At 47.2% G+C, this 25,492-nt stretch overlaps 1 protein-coding gene across 2 annotated transcripts in view; it reads left to right on the top strand.

Moving 5' to 3' along the window:
- The first annotated feature begins 14,618 nt into the window (after positions 1 to 14,618).
- KIF3C (kinesin family member 3C) overlaps positions 14,619 to 25,492 on the top strand; it is an 83,877-nt gene continuing 73,003 nt past the window's right edge. Inside the window, exon 1 of one of the 2 annotated variants that reach the window (XM_077291848.1) lies at positions 14,619 to 16,586. In XM_077291848.1, the coding sequence (XP_077147963.1) occupies positions 15,174 to 16,586 (1,413 nt within the window). In that variant the 5' untranslated portion in view covers positions 14,619 to 15,173. The remainder of the gene's footprint in view (positions 16,587 to 25,492) is intronic. The other variant, XM_077291849.1, reaches the window with a different exon arrangement.

Genomic DNA, 25,492 nt, shown 5'->3' with positions numbered 1-25,492 from the left:
GAATCTGGGTTCAGAGCTAACCCTTCTGGTCTGGAGTCAGGAAAGTGTTGCATGCCAGTGTTACCTGCTAAGGAGAATCCATTTCTGCCTCCAGGCATGTCATTACCCTGTGAGGGAGGCAATGCCACTGTGGCAACCGGACCCCTGGGGTGCCACATTGACATAGGGTCCTACACAAGGAAGCTGTAGAGCAGAGAACAAGACAGTGCTCAGAAAAGGCTGCTATACAAGTCACCACCAGAGGGGGCAGTGCATAGTACTGTAATCATCCACCGAGTCATCAAATCGTGATTGAATATAGACATACAAGACGCCCGAGGTCCATAAACAGCAGAGGCCTTGTAAGAAGGGGGCACAGGACGACTAAGGCCTCTTTCACACTTCAGTCTTCTGGCGTCAATCAAAATTTGCCGTCGCGACAAATCTGTCAAAAATAACGAAAATCAGAAACGAATCCGGTTTTTCGCCGGATCTGTATAGGGGATCCGTAGAAAAACCGGATCCGTTGCATCCTCGCATTCATTTTTTCATCCGTTTCTTCCGGTTTTTTGACGGATCCGTTTTTTCATATCTCCAAATGGGAGGCTCCCAAATGTGATTGGCTACTGGAAAATAATGGAAACCTTTATATTGAGTGTTTTAACGCCCCATCTTTGAGAGGTTGTAGAGCAAGTGGCAGAATTGGAAGGAGTTCTAGCAAATATTGTGACCATCTCTGCATCTATCCATCAGGCAGGTTGCTGGCAGGCTTCTTGCTTGCAGGCTTCTTGCTGGCACATTGAGCAATGAAGCCACATGGTAAGTTTGTATAGATTTGGGGCTGTCTGGCCAATTGGCTACTAAATACAGATTTGGAGCATGCTCAGTGTAAAAAAACGGAATCCGTCGCTGGATTCCGTAATTTGACAGACAGCGACGGATCCTGCGCCCATAGGCTTCCATTCTAGTCATTGACGGATGCCGCTGGATCCGTCGCTGTCCGACTTTTCGACGCAGACAAAAAACGCTCCTTTGTCCGTCCTCTCCAGACGACGGATAAACAAATTCCGATGGATCCAGCACACGACGGACGAAACGTGAGGCCATTCGTCGTAATCCGTCGCTAATACAAGTCTATGAGAAAAAGACGGATCCAGAGGGCAAATTCGCTGGATCCGTTTTTTTTTTTTTTTCACAAAACGACGGATTTTGACCGAAACAAAAAGACGGAAGTGTGAAAGTAACCTAAGGGGACACTATCTAATAAGAAACACATTTATTTTTTCAGCACATTATAATGAACACAAACACAGCAAGGAAAGAAGAATGATGGTATAAACTGTCACTCTTAATATTGGGGCACTGCGGATATCACTGGTGACAGGGTTACCTGTAGGGCTGGCCCATAGTTGGGGAGGAGTAAAAGGGACAAGTTTGGCAGTTTCTGATTTTCGTTAGTGAGCTCTTAGGGAGCTGGAGACAAGAAAGGACACCATCAGAAGGTTATCATCACCGGGTGTGAGTGTGGGAAGGGACCAGGAAAAGGGAACCAGTTTCAGCAGGAGATCTTCAGGGGCTGCAGAGTTCTTCCTTAAGTAGGCAAGTCGGAGCACCTAGAGGAAGAGACTTAGGGTATGTTTCCACGTTCAGGAAACGCTGCTTGTTTGACGCTGCGCAGAGCTGCAGCGTCAAACAAGCAGTGTCCAGATGTTCCTGCATAGTGGAGGGGATTTGATGAAATCCTGTCTCCACTATGCGTGGAAACCCGCACGCGGCGGCCCTGCGACTACGGACATGCTGCGCGTCTTTTCAGATCGCAGCATGCCCGTACACCTTGCGGGGACGCAGCGTCCCCGCAAGGCATATCACAGGGCCCTATGGGAGAGAGCGATCATCCCGGATGTGAAGAGTTAACACATCCGGCATGATCGCGTCCCAGAAAGGGGGCGGGGCTTAGCGCCGAGCGGCTTCGCCGCTGCGGCGATACCGCCGGCCATCCGTACCGTGGAGACATACCCTTAGGAACCTTGTTAGTGCTATCCAGACCTGCTGTGAAGCAAGGCTGAGTCAACCCGGCTGGGGGCACATTTACTAAGGTGACAGCTGGTGGAACTCTTACGTTGTTCTCAGGAAGTGTAGTTAGGGTGCAGTGGTCACAGTGAAACATGTTGAGCCACGTGGCCCTGTACCGGGAAGACGGAGTTACCCTCTTTGTCCTGTAACATTCACCACAAGTATTGTGCCTCCTTCCATGACCTCTTGTATAGTACAGAAGAAAACACCAAACTTATTTCCCGCTAGCCTTTGTACAGAACTTTTATTGTCAGTAAAAAGGACTTTACTGTTTCAAACTGGTCTGGTTTCCTCATCGTGGGTTTGACCCCTTTATGACAATGGACGTATCCATACGTCCAGGTTGGCTGATACTTACCGACTTTGAACGTATGGATACGCGACTGCCACCGGGTGTCAGCTGATCCTGACAGAGGACACCTGGCACTCAGTGCAGAATCCTTGCCAGCACCGCTCTCAGAACTTTAAGCCCCTAAATGCTGCTAATGATATAGACCACGGCATTTAGCAGGCATGCAGAGGGATGGAGCCCCCTCTACATTTCGATCGTCGCCCCGCCACGTCATCATAACGACATCCAAGTCACCAGAGCTAGCACACTTGCTACACTATGATCAGAGCGTGGTGTAGCCAGTTTGTTGGTCAGTGCAGCGCTGACAATATGTAAAGCATAGCAAAACATTTTTGTAAGAAAAATATGATTCTTTTATTTTCACGGCTCTACGTTATAAACCTCTGTTAAGCACCTGGGAGCTCAAGGTGCTCACCACACATCTAAATACATTCCTTGAGGGGTCTAGTTTCCAAAATGGGGTCACTTCTGGGGAGTTTCCATTGTTTAGGCACATCAGAGGCTCTCCAAATGTGACTTGACACTCGCAGACCATTCCATCAAAGTCTGCATTCCAAAACATCACTCCTTCCCTTCCGAGCCTTGCCGTGCTCCCAAACAGTAGTTTTCCCCCACATATGAGGTATCTGCGTACTCGCGTACTCAGAAGAGATTGCACAACAAATTTGTCTAAAGCTAAATTTTTGTGAAACAATGTTAAATGTTTTTTTTTCCACATTCCAAAAATTCTTGTAACGCACCTGAAGGTTAATAAATTTAACTAAGAAAGTTTATAATCTCTCTTAGGCCGGGATCACACACAGCGAGATACGGCCGAGTCTCGCAGGTTAAAACCAAGCTCTGGCACCGGCACTCCAGAGCGGAGCGTGCAGCCGCACAGCAATACATGGAGCCGCACGCTCCGCTCCAGAGTGCCGGTGCCAGAGTTAATTTTAACCTGCGAGACTCGGCCGTATCTCTCTGTAGTGTGACTCCGGCCTTACAATGTTCTCAGGAAGTGTAGTTAGGGTGCACTGGTAACAGCGAAACACATGGACCCATATGGCCCATGAAGATGGAGTTAAGGTACCTTCACACTAAACGACTTTGCAACGATAACGATAGCGATCCGTGACGTTGCAGCGTCCTGGATAGCGATATCGTTGTGTTTGACACGCAGCAGCGATCTGGATCCTGCTGTGATATCGCTGGTCGTTGCTGAAAGTCCAGAACTTTATTTGGTCGTCAGACCGGCGTGTATCGTTGTGTTTGACAGCAAAAGCAACGATGCCAGCAATGTTTTACAATGGTAACCAGGGTAAATATCGGGTTACTAAGCGCAGAGCCGCGCTTAGTAACCCGATATTTACCCTGGTTACCATTGTAAATGTAAAAAAAACCCAGTACATACTCACCTTCTGATGTCCGTCAGGTCCCTGGCCGTCTGCTTCCCGCACTGACTGTGAGCGCCGGCCGGCTGTAAAGCACAGCACAGTGGTGACGTCACCGCTGTGCTCTGCTTTTACTTTACAGCCGGCAATCACAGTCAGTGCGGGAAGCAGACGGCCAGGGACCTGACGGACATCAGAAGGTGAGTATGTACTGTTTTTTTTTTACATTTACAATGGTAACCAGGGTAAACATCGAGTTACTAAGCACGGCCCTGCGCTTAGTAACCCGATGTTTACCCTGGTTACCCGGGGACTTCGGCATCGTTGTCTAGATCGCTGCAGCGTCGCTAAATGTGACGGTACCTTTACAAACCATGTCCAATTGTTCATCTGTAGTGTTCACACGAGGCTGTGCGCGCGATCGTTGCCGGGTGTCACACGATTCTGACATCTGACACCCGGTACTCAGTGCAGGAGCAGGGCCCCAGCACTTTAACCCCCTAAATGCTACTTTTTGGTATTTTCTGTCATATAGACCCGTCAAAGTCACTTCAAACGTGAGGTGGTCCCTAAAAAATTATTTTGCTGGAAAAATGAGAAATCGTTGGTCAACTTTAACCCTTATCACTTCCTTAGGACATAAAAATTATGCTTGAAAAATTGTGCTGATATGAAATGTGATTTATTAATGACTTTCTGTGACATATCTCTCTGATTTAAGGGCATACAAACTTAAAGGGAGGTGGGCAACGGTTCATACACAGGGAGGATAACCCTGCGGGATCCTCTGTGCTCCGGGCTTTAGCGATATATACATATATATATTGTATATATATCTACACGGAGAAGTATGGGAGGAATGTGTCCACTAGAACCTGCATTGTAGGCTCTGAACCCACAGGCAGATTATACAGGTACACAGAGACACATCTGTACATAGCAGTGTATTTCTATGTCTCTGTATTTTAGAGAGAGAATAAAAAAACAAATGTTTTTCTTCCTATAAAATGACTAAAAAAATAATGAGAAACAATTACAAAAAGTTAATTTTTATGCATTTTCCCGCAGAGTTGATGTTTTTGGTCCAGACGCCAACTCGTTTTTTTTTTTTTACACTTTCTTAATAGCACAATAATATATCACAATAATAATAATAGCACAGAATAATCTTTCATTCTGTCCTTAAAAAATGCAACCATTTTTTTTTTTTTTGCACATGACTTTTTTTTCGGGCTCTACATAGCAGCCTATAGAGAAGAAATGCTTCAGGACCGCACAGCTCAGCACTGAGGGCGGAGATTTCATGGAATCACATCCAGTTTGCTTGCACGTGTTAGGCCATGTCCACATGGAGTATAAATGATGACTTTTTCCTGCTGCTTTTTTTGCACAGAAATTCTGCTGTGTTTAACAGTCTAAGCAAAGTCTGCTTCACATCTGCCCCAAAAAAGCATCAAATAAGGGTAAACCGACATAAAATATAGTGAATATGCAATAATCAGACATTGCTTTGTGTGAACAGTCTCCAGCTCTGTAAAGCTCAGTGTCACTCCCTTCTCTCACCACCAGGTGGCAGCACTGGCAGTGACCTCCTGCTGAACAGCTGTGAAATCCCAGATTTTCTGCCTGGCTGCAGCCCCTCCGGCGGATCAGGATCGGACCGCCGAGCTGTACAATCAGGATTATTTATTCTTTATCATTTCTTCACCATTTTTGTTTCTGCATTGAATATATAACAAGTAAATTGTATATATCCCCCTCCCCAGCTCATCAGAATGACATTATTGTGGCTGCCACTAGCATTGAATGTCCCCCTCATCCAGCTATGGGCTCACGAGACCCCCATAACTAGTAACAAACCCAGAGCTTGCACGCTATCATTGTACCCTCACATTTGTGCCCCATAGTTGTGTTATATCGCTTCACCAGACGTTACATTTGTAGCAAAATTTATAAAAATTCATGTTTTTCCTCCAATCATTTTTTTTTTTTTAAACTTGTTTCTCCTCCAGTTTTATAAAGTACTTTGTTTTTTTGACCTTCCAATTGTTATTTTTGGAAAAACATCATACTTTATTTCCATCTAAAATCCCTTTAAGAAATATCTTTCCTCCAATCTTCAGGCTTTTTTTTCTCAGAACATACCTTTAAAAAAAATAATGTTTTTGTTCTTCGAACCATCCCTTTAATTAAAACTTCATAAAATTTCCCTCCATCTGTCCCTCTAAGAAAAACGTATTGCTTTTTTCCTCCAACGTTCCCAAGTCAAATTTCATGTTTTTTTTTATCCATAACCGTCCCTTTAAGATAAACTTTGTGTTTTTTACTCCAACTATCCCTTTGACAAAAACCTTATGCTTTTTTCCACCAATCTTTCATTTAAGAAATAGTTCATGTTTTTGCCCTTCCAAATGTATCTTTAATAAAATAACTTCATGCTTTTTTACCTCCAACCAATCCTTTAAAAAAAAAAAATTTTTTCTCCACCCTTCTCTTTAATTAAAATGTCATGCTTTTTTCACTCCAACTTCCCTTTAATTACTTCATGCTTTTTCCCCTCCAACCATCCCTTTAAGAATTGCTTCATGCTTTTCCCCTTTAACCATCCCTTTAATAAAAACGTCATGATTTTTTCCCATTTAACCATCTCTTTAATAAAAACTTCACTCTTTTCCCCTCCTCTCATCCCTTTAAGAAAAACATCATGCTTTTTTCCTCCATCCATCGCTTTCTGATTACTTTCTGCTTTTGTCCTCTCCAACCGTCCCTTTAGGCCGGCCTCACACTGGGCGTAAGACAATACGCCACGTATTATACGTCCGTACTGCGGCCGTAATACGGAGAAATGTTCCCAAAATATTGATCCGTAGTCAGGGTGTTTCAGCGTATTTTGCGCATGGCATCCTCCGTATGTAATCCGTATGGCATCCGTACTGCGAGATTTTCGCGCAGGCTTGCAAAACCGACATCTAATGGATTTATGTGCTCAAATGTTCGGGAAAACATATATACAGTATATATATATATACATATATCATTGAGACACATATATATATATTCTGTATTTAGATTTCATTCAGCGCGATATCTGTGAACAGCCGGTAATTCAATTGCCGGCTTTTCATTTCTCCTTCACAAACCCGACAGGATATGAGACATGATTACATACAGTAAACCATCTCATATCCCCTTTTTTTTTGCATATTCCACACTACTAATGTTAGTAGTGTGTATGTGCAAAATTTCAGCGCTGTAGCTGCTAAAATAAAGGGTTAAATGGCGGAAAAAATTGGCGTGGGCTCCCGCGCAATTTTCTCCACCAGAGTGGTAAAGCCAGTGACTGAGGGCAGATATTAATAGCCTAGAGAGGGTCCATGGTTATTGGCCCCCCCTGGCTACAAACATCTGCCCCCAGCCACCCCAGAAAAGGGACATCTGGAAGATGCGCCTATTCTGGCACTTGGCCACTCTCTTCCCACTCCCGTGTAGCGGTGGGATATGGGGTAATGAAGGGTTAATGCCACCTTGCTATTGTAAGGTAACACTAAGCCAGATTAATAATGGAGAGGCGTCAATTATGACACCTATCCATTATTAATCCAATTGTATGAAAGGGTTAAAAAACATACACACACACATGATTAAAAAGTATTTTAATGAAATAAACACAGCAGTTGTTGTAATAATTTATTGTTCTCTCAATCCATCAGGAACACCCTCGCTTGGAAAAATAATAAACGCACAAGATACATACCTTCTGGTGAACCGTCTCGTCCCACGAAGTAATCCATCTGAAGGGGTTAACTAATATTACAGGCAGGAGCCCTGCTAAATGCAGCTGTGCTCCGTGCCTGTAATCCCCGGCGAATGAATGAAATGTAGGTCAATGACCTACATTTCCTTCAGTTGCGGTGATGCGCCCCCTGGTGGATGTCCTCATATGACCTGGAGCGTGGGAAAAAGGTCCCAGGCTGCAGTTCATGAGAACATCCAGCAGGGGCGCATCACCGCGACTCAATGTAAGTACAGATCACTCAGCTTTCCTTTCAGCACCCGGGGATTACAGGCACGAGCGAGTGGTTTATCGCAGCTCGTGCCTGTAATATTAGTTAACCCCTTCAGATGGATTACTTCGTGGGACGTGACGGTTCAGCTGAGGGTATGTATCTTGTGCGTTTATTATTTTGCCAAGCGAGGGTGTTCCTGATGGATTGAGAGAACAATAAATCATTACAACAACCGCTGTGTTTATTTCATTAAACTACTTTTAAATCATGTGTGTGTGTGTTTTTTAACCCTTTCCAACAATTGGATTAATAATGGATAGGTGTCATAATTGACGCCTCTCCATTATTAATCTGGCTTAATGTCACTTTACAATAGCAAGGTGGCATTAACCCTTCATTACCCCATATCCCACCGCTACAGCTGAGTGGGAAGAGAGTGGCCAAGTGCCAGAATAGGCGCATCTTCCAGATGTGCCTTTTCTGGGGTGGCTGGGGGCAGATGTTTTTAGCCACGGGGGGCCAATAACCATGGACCCTCTCCTGGCTATTAATATCTGCCCTCAGTCACTGGCTTTACCATTCTGGCGGAGAAAATTGCGCGGGAGCCCACGCCAATTTTTTCCGCCATTTAACCCTTTATTTCAGCAGCTACAGCGCTGAAATTTTGCACATACACACTACTAACATTAGTAGTGTGGAATATGCAAAAAAAAAAAGGGGACATGAGATGGTTTACTGTATGTAATCATGTCTCATATCATGTCAGGTTTGTGCAGGAGAAATGCAAAGCCGGCAATTGAATTACCGGCTTTTCACTAACACCGCTGCGTATTTCTCGCAAGTCACACTGCTGGTCCGTGTGGAATCCGTATTTTTCTCGCCCCCATAGACTTTCATTGGCGATTTTTTTGCGCAATACGCTGACAAATGCAGCATGCTGCGATTTTGTACGGCCGTAGAAAGCCGTATAATACTGAGCCGTAATATACGGCTGATAGGAGCAGCCCCATTGAGAATAATTGTGCAGTTTATTTTGCAAGTTTTACGGACGTAATTTCTGCGCTCTTACGTCCGTAAAACTCGCTAGTGTGAGGCCGGCCTTAATGTGTTTTCCTCCTAGGTTCCTTTAAGAACTTCATGCTTTTTTCCCTTCCAACAACCGTTACTTTCATGTGCACACGTTGCAGATTTCCTGCTGACACGCAGTGTTTTTTTCCGCGCAGAAACGCTGCAGATCCGCAAGTGATTTACAGTACAATGTAAATCAATGGGGGAAAAGAATGCTGTGCTGATGGTGCGGAAAAATCCGCATGGAAAACGCAGCAGATTCAAAAAAGGAGCATGTCAATTCTTTTTGCAGATCTGCTGCGTTTCTGCGCCCATTGACTTCCAATGATTCAGTCAAATCTGCAGCAAAACCGCAGGATCTGCATTTTTGCTGCGGAGTGTTGGGTGCGAGAAACGCTGCAGATCGGGAGGGGAAGATGTGCGGGTGTTTGTGTGTGTCTGCAGGGCTGTGTGTGTGTGCGGAGCTGTGTGTGCGAATGTGTGTGTGTGCGGGTCTGTGTATGGGGCTGTGTGTGTGCGGGGCTGTGTGTCTGTGTGCGGGGCTGTGTGTGCAGGTCTGTGTGTGTGCGGGGCTGTGTGTGTGCGGGGCTGTGTGTGTGTGAGGGGCTGTGTGTGTGTGGGGCTGTGTGTGTGTGAGGGGCTGTGTGTGTGTGAGGGGCTGTGTGTGTGCGGGGCTGTGTGTGTGTGGGGCTGTATGTCGTGCAGGGAGAGAATAATATGGAGGACAGTGTGTGAGGGAGAAAATAACATGGAAGGCAGTCTGTGAGGGAGAGAATAACATGGAGGACAGTCTGCGAGGGAGAGAATAACATGGAGGACAGTCTGTGAGGGAGAGAATAACAAGGAGGACAGTCTGTGAGGGAGAGAATAACATGGAGGACAGTCTGTGAGGGAGAGAATAACATGGAGGACAGTGTGTGAGGGAGAGAATTACATGGAGGACAGTCTGTGAGGGAAAGAATAACATGGAGGACAGTCTTGTGAAGGAGAGAATAACAAGGAGGACAGTCTGTGAGGGAAAGAATAACATGGAGGACAGTCTGTGAGGGAGAGAATAACATGAAGGACAGTCTGTGAGGAAAAGAATAACATGGAGGACAGTGTGTGAGGGAGAGAATTACATGGAGGACAGTCTGTGAGGGAAAGAACAACATGGAGGACTGTGTGTCAGGGAGAGAATAACATGGAGGACAGTCTGTGAGGGAGAGAATGACATGGAGGACAGTCTGTGAGGGAGAGAATAACATGGAGGACAGTCTGTGAGGAAAAGAATAACATGGAGGACAGTGTGTGAGGGAGAGAATTACATGGAGGACAGTCTGTGAGGGAAAGAACAACATGGAGGACTGTGTGTCAGGGAGAGAATAACATGGAGGACAGTCTGTGAGAGAGAGAATGACATGGAGGACAGTCTGTGAAGGAGAGAATAACATGGAGGACAGTCTGTGAGGGAGAGAATAACAAGAAGGACAGTCTGTGAGGGAGAGAATAACATGGAGGACAGTCTGTGAGGGAGAGAATAACATGGAGGACAGTCTGTGAGGGAGGGAATAATATGGAGGACAGTGTGTGAGGGAGAAAATAACATGGAGGATAGTCTGTGAGGGAAAGAATAACATGGAGGACAGTGTGTGAGGGAGAGAATTACATTGAGGACAGTCTGTGAGGGAAAGAATAACATAGAGGACAGTCTTGTGAAGGAGAGAATAACAAGGAGGACAGTCTGTGAGGGAAAGAATAACATGGAGGACAGTCTGTGAGGGATAGAATAACATGGAGGACAGTCTGTGAGGGAGAGAATGACATGGAGGACAGTCTGTGAGGGAGAGAATAACATGGAGGACAGTCTGTGAGGGAGAGAATGACATGGAGGACAGTCTGTGAGGGAGAGAATAACATGGAGGACAGTCTGCGAGGGAAAGAATAACATGGAGGACAGTCTGTGAGGGAGAGAATAACATGAAGGACAGTCTGTGAGGAAAAGAATAACATGGAGGACAGTGTGTGAGGGAGAGAATTACATGGAGGACAGTCTGTGAGGGAAAGAACAACATGGAGGACTGTGTGTCAGGGAGAGAATAACATGGAGGACAGTCTGTGAGGGAGAGAATGACATGGAGGACAGTCTGTGAGGGAGAGAATAACATGGAGGACAGTCTGTGAGGAAAAGAATAACATGGAGGACAGTGTGTGAGGGAGAGAATTACATGGAGGACAGTCTGTGAGGGAAAGAACAACATGGAGGACTGTGTGTCAGGGAGAGAGTAACATGGAGGACAGTCTGTAAGGGAGGGAATAACATGGAGGACAGTCTGTGAGGGAGGGAATAACATGGAGGACAGTGTGTGAGGGAGGGAATAACATGAGGACAGTGTGTGAGGGAGAGAATAAAAATTTTCCCAGTTTTTGAGTTTATTATATGGTAAAATAAATGGTGTCTTTGAAAACTATAAGTCATCCTGTAGAAAACAAGCTGTCATACAGCGATAGATGACTAAGGCTACTTTCACGAATTGCGTCGTTCCGACGCTAGCAGTGAATGCGCCGCACAATGGGGGCAGCGAATGCTGTTTTTCAACGCATCCGCTGCCCCATTGTGAGGTGCGGGGAGGAGGGGGCGGAGAAAAAGACGGGAACGACGCACCAAAAAACGTTACAAGCAACGTTTTTTGGTGGCGAAAGTCCGACGCAACACGACGACGCAGTGCGACGTGTGGCAATGTGTCGCACTGCGTCACTATTGCAAGTCAATGGAGAAAAAAAGCATCCTGCAAGCACTTTTGCAGGATGCGTTTTTTCTACAAAGCGACGCATAGCGACGCAGTGCACGACGCTAGTGTGAAAGTAGCCTAATAAAGTTTTGACTCTTACATTAAAGACAGGAGAAAAACAATGGCAGTGTGTCCAATGGGTTAAAACATAAATGTAAGCACCAATGTTTATATGAATACTAGATGGTGGCCCGATTCTAACGCAACAGGTATCTACTGTATAATCGTCTAATTCTGTCTGTCTGTAAAGGAAATCCCGCGTCGCTGATTGGTCTCGCCAGCTGCCCGTGACCAATCAGTGACAGGCGCAGTCCAGCCGCGAATTGGCACAGGATTTAAACACTGCTTCACTGATAATGTATATATTTTATCCGGAAAATCCTGTGTATAAATTGCACTATTCTTAAATCTTCATAAATAAACTACATACATTATTCTAGAATACCCGATGCGTTAGAACCGGGCCACCATCTAGTAGCTATACATTTGTAATGGAGTGTGGGTTATCGCCATTTAACCCCATCCTTCCCCGGCGGAGCAGGGACAGTGCAGGGCGAGTGATGGTGACCACTTTAACCCCATCCTTCCCTGGCGGAGCAGGGACAGCGCAGGGCGAGTGATGGTGGCCGCTTTAACCCCATCCTTCCCTGGCGGAGCAGGGACAGGGCAGGGCGAGTGATGGTGACCACTTTAACCCCATCCTTCCCTGGCGGAGCAGGGACAGCGCAGGACGAGTGATGGTGGCCGCTTTAACCCCATCCTTCCCCGGCGGAGCAAGGACAGCGCAGGGCGAGTGATGGTGACGGCTTTAACCCCATCCTTCCCCGGCGGAGCAGGGACAGCGTAGGGCAGTGATGGCAGCCGCTTTAACCCCATCCTTCCCCGGCTGTTATGACCCCAATGGCAGAGGGTCTCAGGAATCAATACCAAGTCTGCAAACACAAAAAACCAGCTCATAGGGCAGTGGTAACTGGGCTGACCATATATCTAATCCTAGCACCACAAATAGAAGTAGCCGGGGAACGTGCCTACGTTGGTTCTAGACGTCTCGCGCCAGCCGGAGAACTAACTAACCCTAGAAGGGAAAAGAAAGACCTTTCTTGCCTCCAGAGAAAAGACCCCAAAAGTTGGATACAAGCCCCCAACAAATAATAACGGTGAGGTAAGAGGAAAAGACAAACATAAGAATGAGCTAGGTATTTAGCAAAGAGAGGCCCACTAGCTAATAGCAGAATATAGTAAGATGACTTATATGGTCAGCAAAAACCCTATTAAAATATCCACGCTGGATATTCAAGAACCCCCGAACCGTCTAACGGCCGGGGGGAGAACACCAACCCCCTAGAGCTTCCAGCAAGGTCAGAAATCACATTTAGTACAAGCTGGACAAAAATAGTAGCAAAGCAAGTAACTCAAAAAACAAAGAAGCAAGACTTAGCTTAATTTTGCAAGAGCCAGGACCAGCAGACAGGAGCAACAGAAGGATCTGATTACAACGATGCCAGGCACTGGACTAAGGATCCAGGAAGTTAATATAGCGACACCCCTGGACTAACGACCCAGGTGAGTGCCAAACAGAAAAAAGACAATCCCAGAGTCATACCACTAGTGACCACAAGAGGGAGCCAAAAAGTCTAATTCACAACACCAGCGGAGCAGGGACAGCGCAGGACGAGTGATGGTAGCCGCTTTAACCCCATCCTTCCCCGGCAGAGCAGGGACAGCGCAGGACGAGTGATGGTGGCCGCTTTAACCCCATCCTTCCCCGGCGGAGCAGGGACAGCGCAGGGCGAGTGATGGTGGCCGCTTTAACCCCATCCTTCCCTGGCGGAGCAGGGACAGCACAGGGCGAGTGATGGTGACCACTTTAACCCCATCCTTCCCTGGCGGAGCAGGGACAGCGCAGGACGAGTGATGGTGGCCGCTTTAACCCCATCCTTCCCCGGCGGAGCAGGGACAGCGTAGGACGAGTGAAGGTGGCCGCTTTAACCCCATCCTTCCCCGGCGGAGCAGGGACAGCGCAGGACGAGTGATGGTAGCCGCTTTAACCCCATCCTTCCCCGGCAGAGCAGGGACAGCGCAGGACGAGTGATGGTGGCCGCTTTAACCCCATCCTTCCCCGGCGGAGCAGGGACAGCGCAGGGCGAGTGATGGTGGCCGCTTTAACCCCATCCTTCCCTGGCGGAGCAGGGACAGCACAGGGCGAGTGATGGTGACCACTTTAACCCCATCCTTCCCCGGCGGAGCAGGGACAGCGTAGGACACGTGAAGGTGGCCGCTTTAACCCCATCCTTCCCCGGCGGAGCAGGGACCGCGCAGGGCGAGTGAAGGTGGCCGCTTTAACCCCATCCTTCCCCGGCGGAGCAGGGACTGCGCAGGGCGAGTGAAGGTGGCCGCTTTAACCCCATCCTTCCCTGGCGGAGCAGGGACAGCGCAGGGCGAGTGACGGTGGCCCCTTTAACCTCATCCTTCCCCGGAGGAGCAGGGACAGCGCAGGACGAGTGACGGTGGCCCCTTTAACCCCATCCCTCCCCGGCGGAGCAGGGACCACGCAGGACGAGTGACGGTGGCCGCTTTAACCCCATCCTTCCCTGGCGGAGCAGGGACAGCGCAGGGCGAGTGACGGTGGCCCCTTTAACCCCATCCTTCCCCGGCGGAGCAGGGAAAGCGCAGGGCGAGTGATGGTGGCCGCTTTAACCCCATCCTTGCCCTGCGGAGCAGGGACAGTGCAGGACGAGTGATGGTGGCCGCTTTAACCCCATCCTTCCCCGGCGGAGCAGGGACCACGCAGGGCGAGAGATGGTGGCCGCTTTAACCCCATCCTTCCCCGGCGGAGCAGGGACCACGCAGGGCGAGTGATGGTGGCCCCTCACAGTCCGTCTATGGCCACTGTCCAGAGCTGCGCTCCTCGCCCCTGAGCGGCGTTAACCCCTCGGTGACCGCTGCAGCACAATCCCGTGCAGCACACGAAGGCTCCGCGCTATGGATGGAGGTATCAGTGTCAGGACTGTGGCCCCCAGGATTCCGATGCAGGCTCATGTCCGCCCCCTGTGGGGCTGAGGTCATCCTCCGGGTGGGCAGGCTTATTGGCCCTCTCCTCCTTTCTCCAGGGCAGAGCAGCAGCCCCAGCATCATTCCCAGGCTCCGCCCCGGCCCCAGTCCCTGTTTTTCGCTGTCATTCTACCACAGACAGCGGCCGCACTGCAATGAATGAGGATCCATCGCTGGGAAGAGACTAGGCGTTTCCTGGCCGCCCAGGATCATCAAAGAGGCTCTGCAGCAGCCGAATCTGCAAGTGACCCCCGGACGCCCCACACAGGTGCCTGCATCCCCTCGGCGTGTCATCGGGTGGGCGACCATGGGCAGCGGTGATGGCTCAGAGATGCTCCTCGGAGATCATTGTGCTCGTTAAATCCGAGGAGAGAAGGTGAAGAAGAGGAGGAATCGTTCCAGATCCACCGATGACCGGCAGCAGCGTCTGAGGACATTTCTCCATCTTCCTTGGAATAAACAATCTGATCTTAAGGAGACACAGAAAGGGAGGGGAGGTAAGATGTACAGCAAAACCAAGAGCAGCGAGGCCCTCAAGGTGGTGGTCAGATGTCGCCCCATCAACAGGAAAGAAGAGGGGGCCGGCTACGACAGGATAGTGTCCATGGATGTCAAATTGGGGCAAGTGACCATCCGGAATCCCAGGGTGAATCCCGGGGAGCTGCCAAAGACGTTCACCTTCGATGCCGTGTACGATGCCAGCTCCAAGCAGGCGGACTTGTACGACGAGACCGTGAGGCCCCTCATCGATTCCGTATTGCAAGGGTTCAATGGAACCATATTTGCCTATGGACAGACGGGCACGGGCAAGACTTACACCATGCAAGGTCTGTGGGTAGAGACGGATAAACGAGGCGTCATTCCCAACTCCTTCGACCATATTTTCACACACATCTCCCGATCCCAAAACCAACAATATTTGGTGAGGGCATCCTACTTGGAGATCTACCAGGAGGAAATCCGGGACTTGTTGTGTAAGGACCAGACCAAGAAGTTGGAACTGAAGGAGAATCCCGAGAGCGGCGTCTACATCAAGGACCTATCATCGTTTGTGACCAAAAACGTGAAGGAAATTGAACACGTCATGAATTTGGGGAACCAGTCCCGGTCTGTGGCCTGCACCAACATGAATGAGTACAGCTCTCGGTCGCACACCATTTTCGTTATAACCATAGAGTGCAGCGAGGTAGGTGTGGATGGCGAGGAACACATACGAGTGGGCAAACTCAACCTGGTGGACTTGGCCGGCAGTGAACGACAAAGCAAAACCGGAGCCAACGGGGAAAGACCCAAGGAGGCTTCAAAAATTAACCTGTCTCTGTCGGCACTGGGCAACGTAATATCGTCACTGGTGGACGGCAGGAGCACCCACATCCCATACAGAGACTCCAAACTGACCCGCTTACTGCAGGACTCACTGGGGGGCAATGCCAAAACCATCATGGTAGCCACCTTGGGCCCAGCGTCTCATCACTATGACGAGACCCTGTCCACTCTCAGGTTCGCCAACAGGGCTAAGAACATCAAAAACAAACCAAGAATCAATGAGGATCCCAAAGACACCCTACTGAGGGAATTCCAAGAAGAAATCGCCCGGTTGAAGGCCCAACTGGAGAAGAGGGGGATGTTGAGCAAGAAACGGAGGAGGAACAGCCGCAGGAAGAAATCTCTGGACGGGGACAACGTGCCAGAGACGGAGCCCGAGGAGGACAATGATGACAACCTCATCGAGAAGAACATAGGGAATTACTTGAAGGAGCAAGCGGAGAGACTGGAGCAGGAGAAGGCCGCCATACAGGACGACCACAGTCTGCTGGCGGAAGAGAAGCTCAAACTGATCGAAGAGAAGGAGAAGATGATGGACGACTTGACCAAAGAGCAGAAAGCCACTGAGCTCCTGGCGGTGAAGTTCAAGGTAATTCTCTAATATTCTGTTTTTAAAAATGTTTTCCAGGATTAGAAAACAGGACTGCTTTCTTCCAGAGGCAGCGCCCCACCTGTCCGTAGGCCATGTCTGGTATTACAGCTGAGCGTCAAGATGGGGTTAGCTGTTTTTGCCAGAAATCAGCCATATCTTTCGTAATTAAAGATTTTCTGCCTTAAAATCTAAAAATGAGTGATGGTGATGACCGGTAGGAAAGCTGGGTGACAACGTGTATGGCTGCCTCGTGGGGCCCACCAGATATGGGGGTCCGGACTGGAGGATAACCTCTGTAGGAGCCATCATGGTGCTCACCAGGTTTTCAGGTGGAGTAGATGTTGATGACTGCTCAGTTTTGGGGAGACATCGTGAACCTGTCGTTGGCTTGGAGTGATAACGCCAATGTGCTGACAATATCATAGGGGGTTCTTCTGTACTTAACCCTTTAATAACCCACGTCTGTATGATTATGACTTATGTATAAGTGCTCGCCATGACTGTTAACCCATCGATGTGTCAAGTCTAGAATTAACCCTTCAGTGTTCACGCTCGCTGCTCATCTCCCCACCCTCGCCTCTGACGCTTCGTCCCTGGAAACCTCATACCTAAGGCCCCATCAGATGTCGAACATCGGACCTATTCTCACCCAATGGGACACGGACATTGCAGACTTCAGGACAGTGTCAGGAAGCTGCAATAAAGCAAAACAATAAAAGTAGTAAACGTGGAAGCGTTACTTCCGGCAGCTCATCCCTCAGCTCTGCAGATGTGTGATATGGCGGGCGGTGTGTGGTGTCCTGTGGATAAGATCATAATCATACAGTGATTGAGGAGTTGCCAGCTGGAGCCGTCCTGTCCTGGCTCCCGCCACAAGTGATGATCATTGGATGATCTCGTGTTGACATGAACATCTGGAAGCAGTGTAAAGACTCACGTTTTATGCACGTGGTGCCGTGTACACGGGATATTGCTAGATATAGGATAATGCCACGTCTCAGAGGGTTCAAACTGTGCTACAATTCCCATTGGGCTCCATAGAATCTCCAGAATACAGCAAATATTTCACTCCAGAGCTGCACTCACTATTCTGCTGGTTCAGTCACTGTGTACATTCATTACATTACTGATCTTGAGTTACATCCTGTATTATACTCCAGAGCTGCACTCACTATTCTGCTGGTGCAGTCGCTGTGTACATACATTACATTACTGATCCTGAGAAACATCCTGATCCTGTATTATATCCCAGAGCTGCACTCACTATTCTGCTGGTGTAGTCACTGTGTACATACATTACATTACTGATCCTGAGTTACATCCTGTATTATACCCCAGAGCTGCACTCACTATTCTGCTGGTGCAGTCACTGTGCACATAAATTACATTACTGGTGCTGAGTTACATCCTGTATTATACTCCAGAGCTGCACTCACTATTCTGCTGGTGCAGTCACTGTGTACATACATTACATAACTGACCTTTGTTACATACTGTATTATACTCCAGAGCTGCACTCACTATTCTTCTGGTGCAGTCACTGTGTACATACATTACATTACTGATCCTGAGTTACATCCTGTATTATACCCCAGAGCTGCACTCACTATTCTGCTGGTGCAGTCACTGTGCACATAAATTACATTACTGGTGCTGAGTTACATCCTGTATTATACTCCAGAGCTGCACTCACTATTCTGCTGGTGCAGTCACTGTGTACATACATTACATAACTGACCTTTGTTACATACTGTATTATACTCCAGAGCTGCACTCACTATTCTTCTGGTGCAGTCACTGTGTACATACATTACATTACTGATCCTGAGTTACATCCTGTATTATACTCCAGAGCTGCACTCACTATTCTGCTGGTGCAGTCACTGTGTACATAAATTACATTACTGATCCGGAGTTACATCCTGTATTATACTCCAGAGCTGCACTCACTATTCTGCTGGTGCAGTCACTGTGTACATAAATTACATTACTGATCCGGAGTTACATCCTGTATTATACTCCAGAGCTGCACTCACTATTCTGCTGGTGCAGTCACTGTGTACATACATTACATAACTGACCTTTGTTACATACTGTATTATACTCCAGAGCTGCACTCACTATTCTTCTGGTGCAGTCACTGTGTACATACATTACATTACTGATCCTGAGTTACATCCTGTATTATACTCCAGAGCTGCACTCACTATTCTGCTGGTGCAGTCACTGTGTACATAAATTACATTACTGATCCGGAGTTACATCCTGTATTATACTCCAGAGCTGCACTCACTATTCTGCTGGTGCAGTCACTGTGTACATACATTACATTACTGATCCTCTACTGATCCTGAGTTACATCCTGTATTATACTCTAGAGCTGCACTCACTATTCTGCTGGTGGAATCACTGTGTAGATATATTAGTTATCCTCTATCTTTTTGCGTAGCAGTTTTATGTGTGTGTGTGTGTGTGTGTGTGGGGGGGGGGGGGTTATGTGATTGGCAGTGTTATGAATATCTTTGTCTCTTTAGTTGGCACTGATATTTAGAACTTCTTGGTTGGCAGTGATATGGAGACCTCATTGGTAGTGATATGAGACCTCCTTGGTTGTCAGTGTTATGGAGACCTCCTTGGTTGTCAGTGGTATGGAGACCTCGTTGGTTGGCAGTGGTATGGAGACCTCGTTGATTGGCAGTGGTATGGAAACCTCCTTCATTGGCAGTGATTTGGAGACCTTCTTGGTTGGCAGTGGTTTGGAGACCTTCTTGGTTGATAGTGGTTTGGAAACCTTCTTGGTTGGCAGTGAGATGGAGAAATTCTTGGTTGTCATTGATATGGAGACCTTCTTGATGGGCAGTGATATTGAGACCTCCTTGGTTGTCAGTGGTATGGAGACCTCCTTGGTTGTCAGTGGTATGGAGACCTCCTTGGTTGGCAGTGGTATGGAGACCTCCTTGGTTGGCAGTGGTATGGAGACCTCATTGTTTGGCAGTGGTATGGAGACCTCATTGGTTAGCATTGGTATGGAGACCTCTTTGCTTGGCAGTAAGATAGAGAAATTCTTGGTTGGCAGTGAAATGGAGACCTCCTTGGTTGTCAGTGGTATGGAGACCTCCTTGGTTGGCCGTGGTATGGAGACCTCCTTGGTTGGCAGTGGTTTGGAGACCTTCTTGGTTAGCAGTAAGATGGCGAAATTCTTGATTGGTATTAATATGGAGACCTTCTTGGTTGTCAGTGGTATGAATACCTCCTTACTTGGCAGTAAGATGGAGAAATTCTTGGTTGGCAGTGATATGGAGTAGTGATGAGCGAGTATACTCGTTGCTCGGGTGGTCTCCGAGTATTTGTGAGTACTCGGAGATATAGTTTTTGTTGATACAGCTGCATGATTTGCAGCTGGTAGACAGCTTGAATACATGTGGGGATTCCCTAGCAACCAGGCAACCTCCACATGTAATCAGGCTGGCTAGCAGCCATAAATCATGCAGCTGCCGTCGATAAAAACTAAATCTCCGAGCACTCACAAATACTCGGAGACCACCCGAGCATGCTCAGGAAAACCCGAGCAACGAGTATACTCGCTCATCACTAATATGGAGACCTCATTGGTTGTCAGTGGTATGGAGACCTCCTTGGTTGGAAGTGGTATGGAGGCCTCCTTGGTTGCCAGTGGCATGGAGACCTCCTTGGTTGGCAGTGGTTTGGAGACCTTCTTGGTTGGCAGTGGTTTGGACACCTCCTTGCTTTGCAGTAAGATGGAGAAATTCTTTGTCGGCAGTGATATGGAGACCTCCTTGGTTGGCAGTGGTTTGGAGACCTTCTTGCTTGGCAGTAAGATGGCAACATTCTTGATTGGCATTGATATGGAGACCTTCTTGGTTGACAGTGATATGGAGACCACCTTGGTTGGCAATGATATTTAGACCTCCTTCATTGGCAGTGGTTTGGAGACTTCCTTGGTTGGTAATGGTTTGGAGACCTCCTTGGTCGGTAGTGTTATACAGACCTCTTTGGTTGGCAGTGATATGAAGACCTAATTGGTTGGCAGTGGTATGCAGACCTCCTTGGTTGGCAGTGGTTTGGAGACCTCCTTGGTTGGTAGTGGTATGGAGACCTCCTTAGTTGGTAGTGGTTTGAAGACCTCCTTGGTTGGAAGTGGTTTGGAGACCTCCTTAGTTGGTAGTGGTTTGAAGACCTCCTTGGTTGGTAGTAGTATGCAGACGTCCTTGGTTGGTAGTGGTTTGGAGGCCTCCTTAGTTGGCAGTGGTTTGGAGACCTCCTTGGTTGGTAGTGGTATGCAGACCACTTTGGTTGGCAGTGTTAGTGTGATGATCAGGTTGCACTGCCGTGCCAGGCAATGCATGGCTTGTACCACCTGTTTTTCCTCTGAGCAGTCGGGGTAATAATGATCCGTTCTGCATTAATTTCCGGATCCCAGGGCAGTTCGGATCTTTTCTCTATACTTGATTTTCATCTTCTCTAGAATTGCTGCTTGCCCGCTGGCATACTTCGCTATAGGCAGTGCGCCAGTGTTGAGCCTCTATTCAGGGGCCAAGAGCTTGTCCAAAGTGTGGGAGAAATATGACCAATGTGCCCTGACAAAGAGCCGCCTGATGACAACACAAACACCCAGTGTCTGCTGTCAGGCCAGTAAATGCCATCCGACTGACGAAGCCCCCCAGATATGAATGGCATTAATAGATGGAGAGCGGCGCCTTATATCATCTGTGTGTGTCAGTAATGACCTCTAATGCACTGCACAGTGAGGGCCCCGGGTTTCACCAAGTACTGTGCGGGGCCACGTCTGTTATCTGATACTATATCCTGCAGTGTATAATGCAGTGCACCATGTCTTATCCAGGATCATAAACTGTTCTCTGCAGCATATGGGATAGTAAGCAATGCACGGCTTGGATATAATCCCCTAGATTGTACAATGCAGTGTCCTGGATAATATCGCAGTGCACTGTATGGGATACGATGTAATGCGGTGGGGAGGCCAGAATCTGATACATTGTGCACTTTCCTGTATACTATATTAGCCTATACATTGTAAAGTGCAGTGTCTGAGATCGCACTGATACACTGTGTAGTCTAATGCAGTGTCTGGGATATTAAGTATTTGTGGTGTACAATTCAGTGACTGGTATAGAATATATATAAATAAAAAATGCAGTGACTTGGACATGATCCTATCCGTGGTGCAGTGCGTGCCAATGCTATATGACCATGTGAATTGCTGATGTCTGTAGATCCGTGATGTGAGTACACATGGGGAGGAGTGTTTGATGTATTGCAGTGTACAATGCAGTGCCTAGTTGATAATGGTGATTCCTGTACAGGAGAAAACAAGTACTGGTGAGATCTGTGATTCGAGTCCATGTGCCATCCGTGTGTACGTTTGTGACACCCGTGTGCGGTCCGTGGTCCGTATGTCCATTTTTCACATCCGTGTGCCGGCCATATTAGAATGTGACACGTACCCGGTGCCTGGGAAGAAGCAGTAGAGTTCGTGCTGATCCCAGGCGCCGGCAACTGAAGGTATCTCTCATCATTGTCTCCCTGATATCAGTGCGACCAGGAGACAATGATGGGAGTTGTATTCACCACCCACTGTGTACATCCTGTGTAAAATAAAGAATTAAGTTAATTTTCTTAACCAGCAGAGGGAAAGCTGACGGTGGGGGTCAATGTTAATAATCTGAGACAAGGGCCAATATTCCATAAAGTTCCCAGGCTATTAGTAACAGCTCAGATGTCTGCAGAGCCTTTCTTGGTGAATTTATGGGAGACTCCAGAAAAAAAATTATGTGGGGTCCCCCTATGAAATCAAACTAGCAAAGGCTAAACAGACAGCTGTGGGTTGATATTAATAGCCTGGGAAGGGGCCATGGATATTGATGCCCCCCGGCTACCACCATCAGCCCAGAAATCTGGTGCTGAGCCTTACTCTTCCCACTTGTCCTGTGGCGGTGGCAAGTGGGGTAATATTTGTGGGGTTGATGTCACCTTTGTAATGTCACCTTACATAAAGCCCAGGGGTTAGTAATGCAGAAGCATCTTCTCAAGACGCACCAATACTAATCCCATAGTAAGTAGTGAAATAAACACACAGCAAGAATAAAATCTTTTATTTGAAATAAAAATCCACACCGTTTTACACTTCTATTAAAACAATAAAAAACAAAGTTATTCTCACCTTACTCCTATTCCAGTGAAGCCCATGTCACCTGTAAAAAAACAAAAATAATAAACAACCATATCCCTCACCTGTCCGACGTGCAGATGAGCCATACCACCCCACGCTGTAATCCATGCCTGTGATATGTGGTTAACAACCTGAATGGTGCCATGATGTGAGCGTCCAGGCTCAAAACCATGGAAGAAAGAGGTGCTGCGAGCACAGCTTCAGGGACGAACGGTGATGTCATAGAGGTCACCGCATTTCATTGGACTTCTCAGCTCACAGTGAAGTGTGGGAACGCAGCTTCAATGACCGGCCATGACCTCTATGACGTCACCGCTCGTCACTGTAGCATCTCATACTCCCATGGTTTTCAGCCTGGACGGTCGCTTCTTGCCACTGTTCAGGTTGTAAACCACATATCGTAGGCATGGATTACAGCTTGGGATGGTATATTTTATCTGCACTTCGGACAGGTGAGGGATATAGTTGTTTATTATTTGTTTTTTTACAGGTGACATGGGCTTCAATGGAATAGGAGTAATGTGGGTAAAACTTTGTCTTTTATTTTTAAATAAATGTGTAAAACAAGGTGTTTTGTTTTATTTCACATAAATGATTTTATTCTTGCTGTGTTTGTTTAGAAACTTACTATGATGTTAGTAATGGGGTGTCTTATAGACGCCCCCATTGCTAACCGCTAGGCTTGATGTCACCTGACAATACAAAGCTGACATGAACCCCAACCCTATTACCCCACTTGCTCTGCTACAGGGCAAGTGGGAAGAGCGAGTTTAAGTGTCAGATTTGGGGCATCTTATCGTTGCGCCATTTTAGGAGCGACTGAGGGCTGATACTGGTAGCCTGGGGGATAATATCTCTGGCCCCTTCCCGGCTATTAATATCAGCCCACAGCTGTCTGTTTATCCTTTGCTAGTTAGAATTGATAGGTGGTCCCTACATAATTTTTTTCTGGGGTCACATGTAAATTCACCAGTATAGACTAAGCAAACAGCTGTGAGCTGTTATTAATTGCCTGGGAACCTAATGGGCTATGGCTCCCTTGCCCAGATTAGCAACATCTGCCCCCAGCTGTCGGCTTTCCATCTGCTGGTTATCAAAATTATGCAGAAGCCCGCACAATTTTTATTTAAATCTTAATTTTACACATGATGCACACAGTGGGTGCTGAATACAACTCCCATCATTGTCTCCTAGTCGCGCTGATCGAGGGGAGACCAGGTGACAATGATGCCTTCAGCATCGGGTGCCTGGGATCAGCGCAGACCGTACTGCTTCTTCCTAGGTACAGGTACGTGTCATCCGTGTGCACGTTTTCGGCACGCACTTTGTCCGTGCTGCGTATGAAAACCTGACAGGTCTGCGCGTTTTTCACAATGACACACGATCCGTGTGATAAACCTGACCTGTGCGCACCTCCACTGATCACAATGTGTGCATGTGTTCGTATTTGCGGCGCTTAAAAAACGGACGTGTGAACGGGGCCTAATGTAGTGAATAATGCCGAAGCTGAGACATTTTCTAATGCAGCGCACCATGCAGTGTTTTTATTTCATGTAGTGCAGTGTACAATGCCGTGCCCTGATTTTGATCTAATCGTACAATATAACGATATACTCTTAAGCAGTGTACAATGCAGTGTGTCAGCTATCATCTAATGCAGTGTACAATGCAGTGTGCCAGCTATCATCTAATGCAGTGTACAATGCAGTGTGTCAGCTATCATCTAATGCAGTGTACAATGCAGTGTGCCAGCTATCATCTGATGCAGTGTACAATGCAGTGTGCCAGCTATCATCTAATGCAGTGTACAATGCAGTGTGCCAGCTATCATCTAATGCAGTGTACAATGCAGTGTGTCAGCTATCATCTAATGCAGTGTACAAATGCAGTGTGCCAGCTATCATCTGATGCAGTGTACAATGCAGTGTGCCAGCTATCATCTAATGCAGTGTACAATGCAGTGTGCCAGTTATTATCTAATGCAGTGTACAATGCAGTGTGCCAGTTATCATCTAATGCAGTGTACAATACAGTGCTTAGAATATAATTGAATGCAGTGACTGGGCCAATAGATAATCCAGGGTACAATGCAGTTATTGGAGAGTATATGATGCAATATATAATCCAGTGACTGGGGTATAACCTAGTACAGTTTACTATACAGTGGCTGGGATATTATCCAATGCAGTGGATAATGCAATGACTGCCATGTCTGTTATATTCGCTAATGCAGTGGATAATGCAATGACTGCAGTGGCTAGTATATAATATAAGGTATGTCTGTTATATTAGCTAATGCAGTGTACAAAGCAGTGTCTGATCGTTCTAATGCTGTGTACAATGCAGTGATTGGAGAGTATATGATGTAATGTATAATGCAGTGACTGGGGTATAACCTAGTACAGTTTACAATGCAGCGGCTGGGATATTATCCAATGCAGTGGATAATGCAGTGACTGCCATGTCTGTTATATTAGCTAATGCAGTGTACAATGCAGTGTCTGATCTATCAATGCAGTATACAATGCAGTGGCTTGGTTATTATATAATGCAGTGTCTTGGTTATGGCAGTGTATAATAAAGTGACACAGGTAATGATCTGGATTATATTGAATGCAGTGGACAATACAGTTTTCTGGGTATTCTCGAATACAGTTCACATTATATAGATATTAACCAATACAGTGTTAAT

This window comes from Ranitomeya variabilis, chromosome 2 (genome assembly GCF_051348905.1).
Source record: "Ranitomeya variabilis isolate aRanVar5 chromosome 2, aRanVar5.hap1, whole genome shotgun sequence".
Classification (NCBI taxonomy): Eukaryota; Metazoa; Chordata; class Amphibia; order Anura; family Dendrobatidae; genus Ranitomeya; species Ranitomeya variabilis.
The sequence above is the reverse complement of the archived record's forward strand: the minus strand, read 5'-3'. Positions and strand labels throughout refer to the sequence as shown.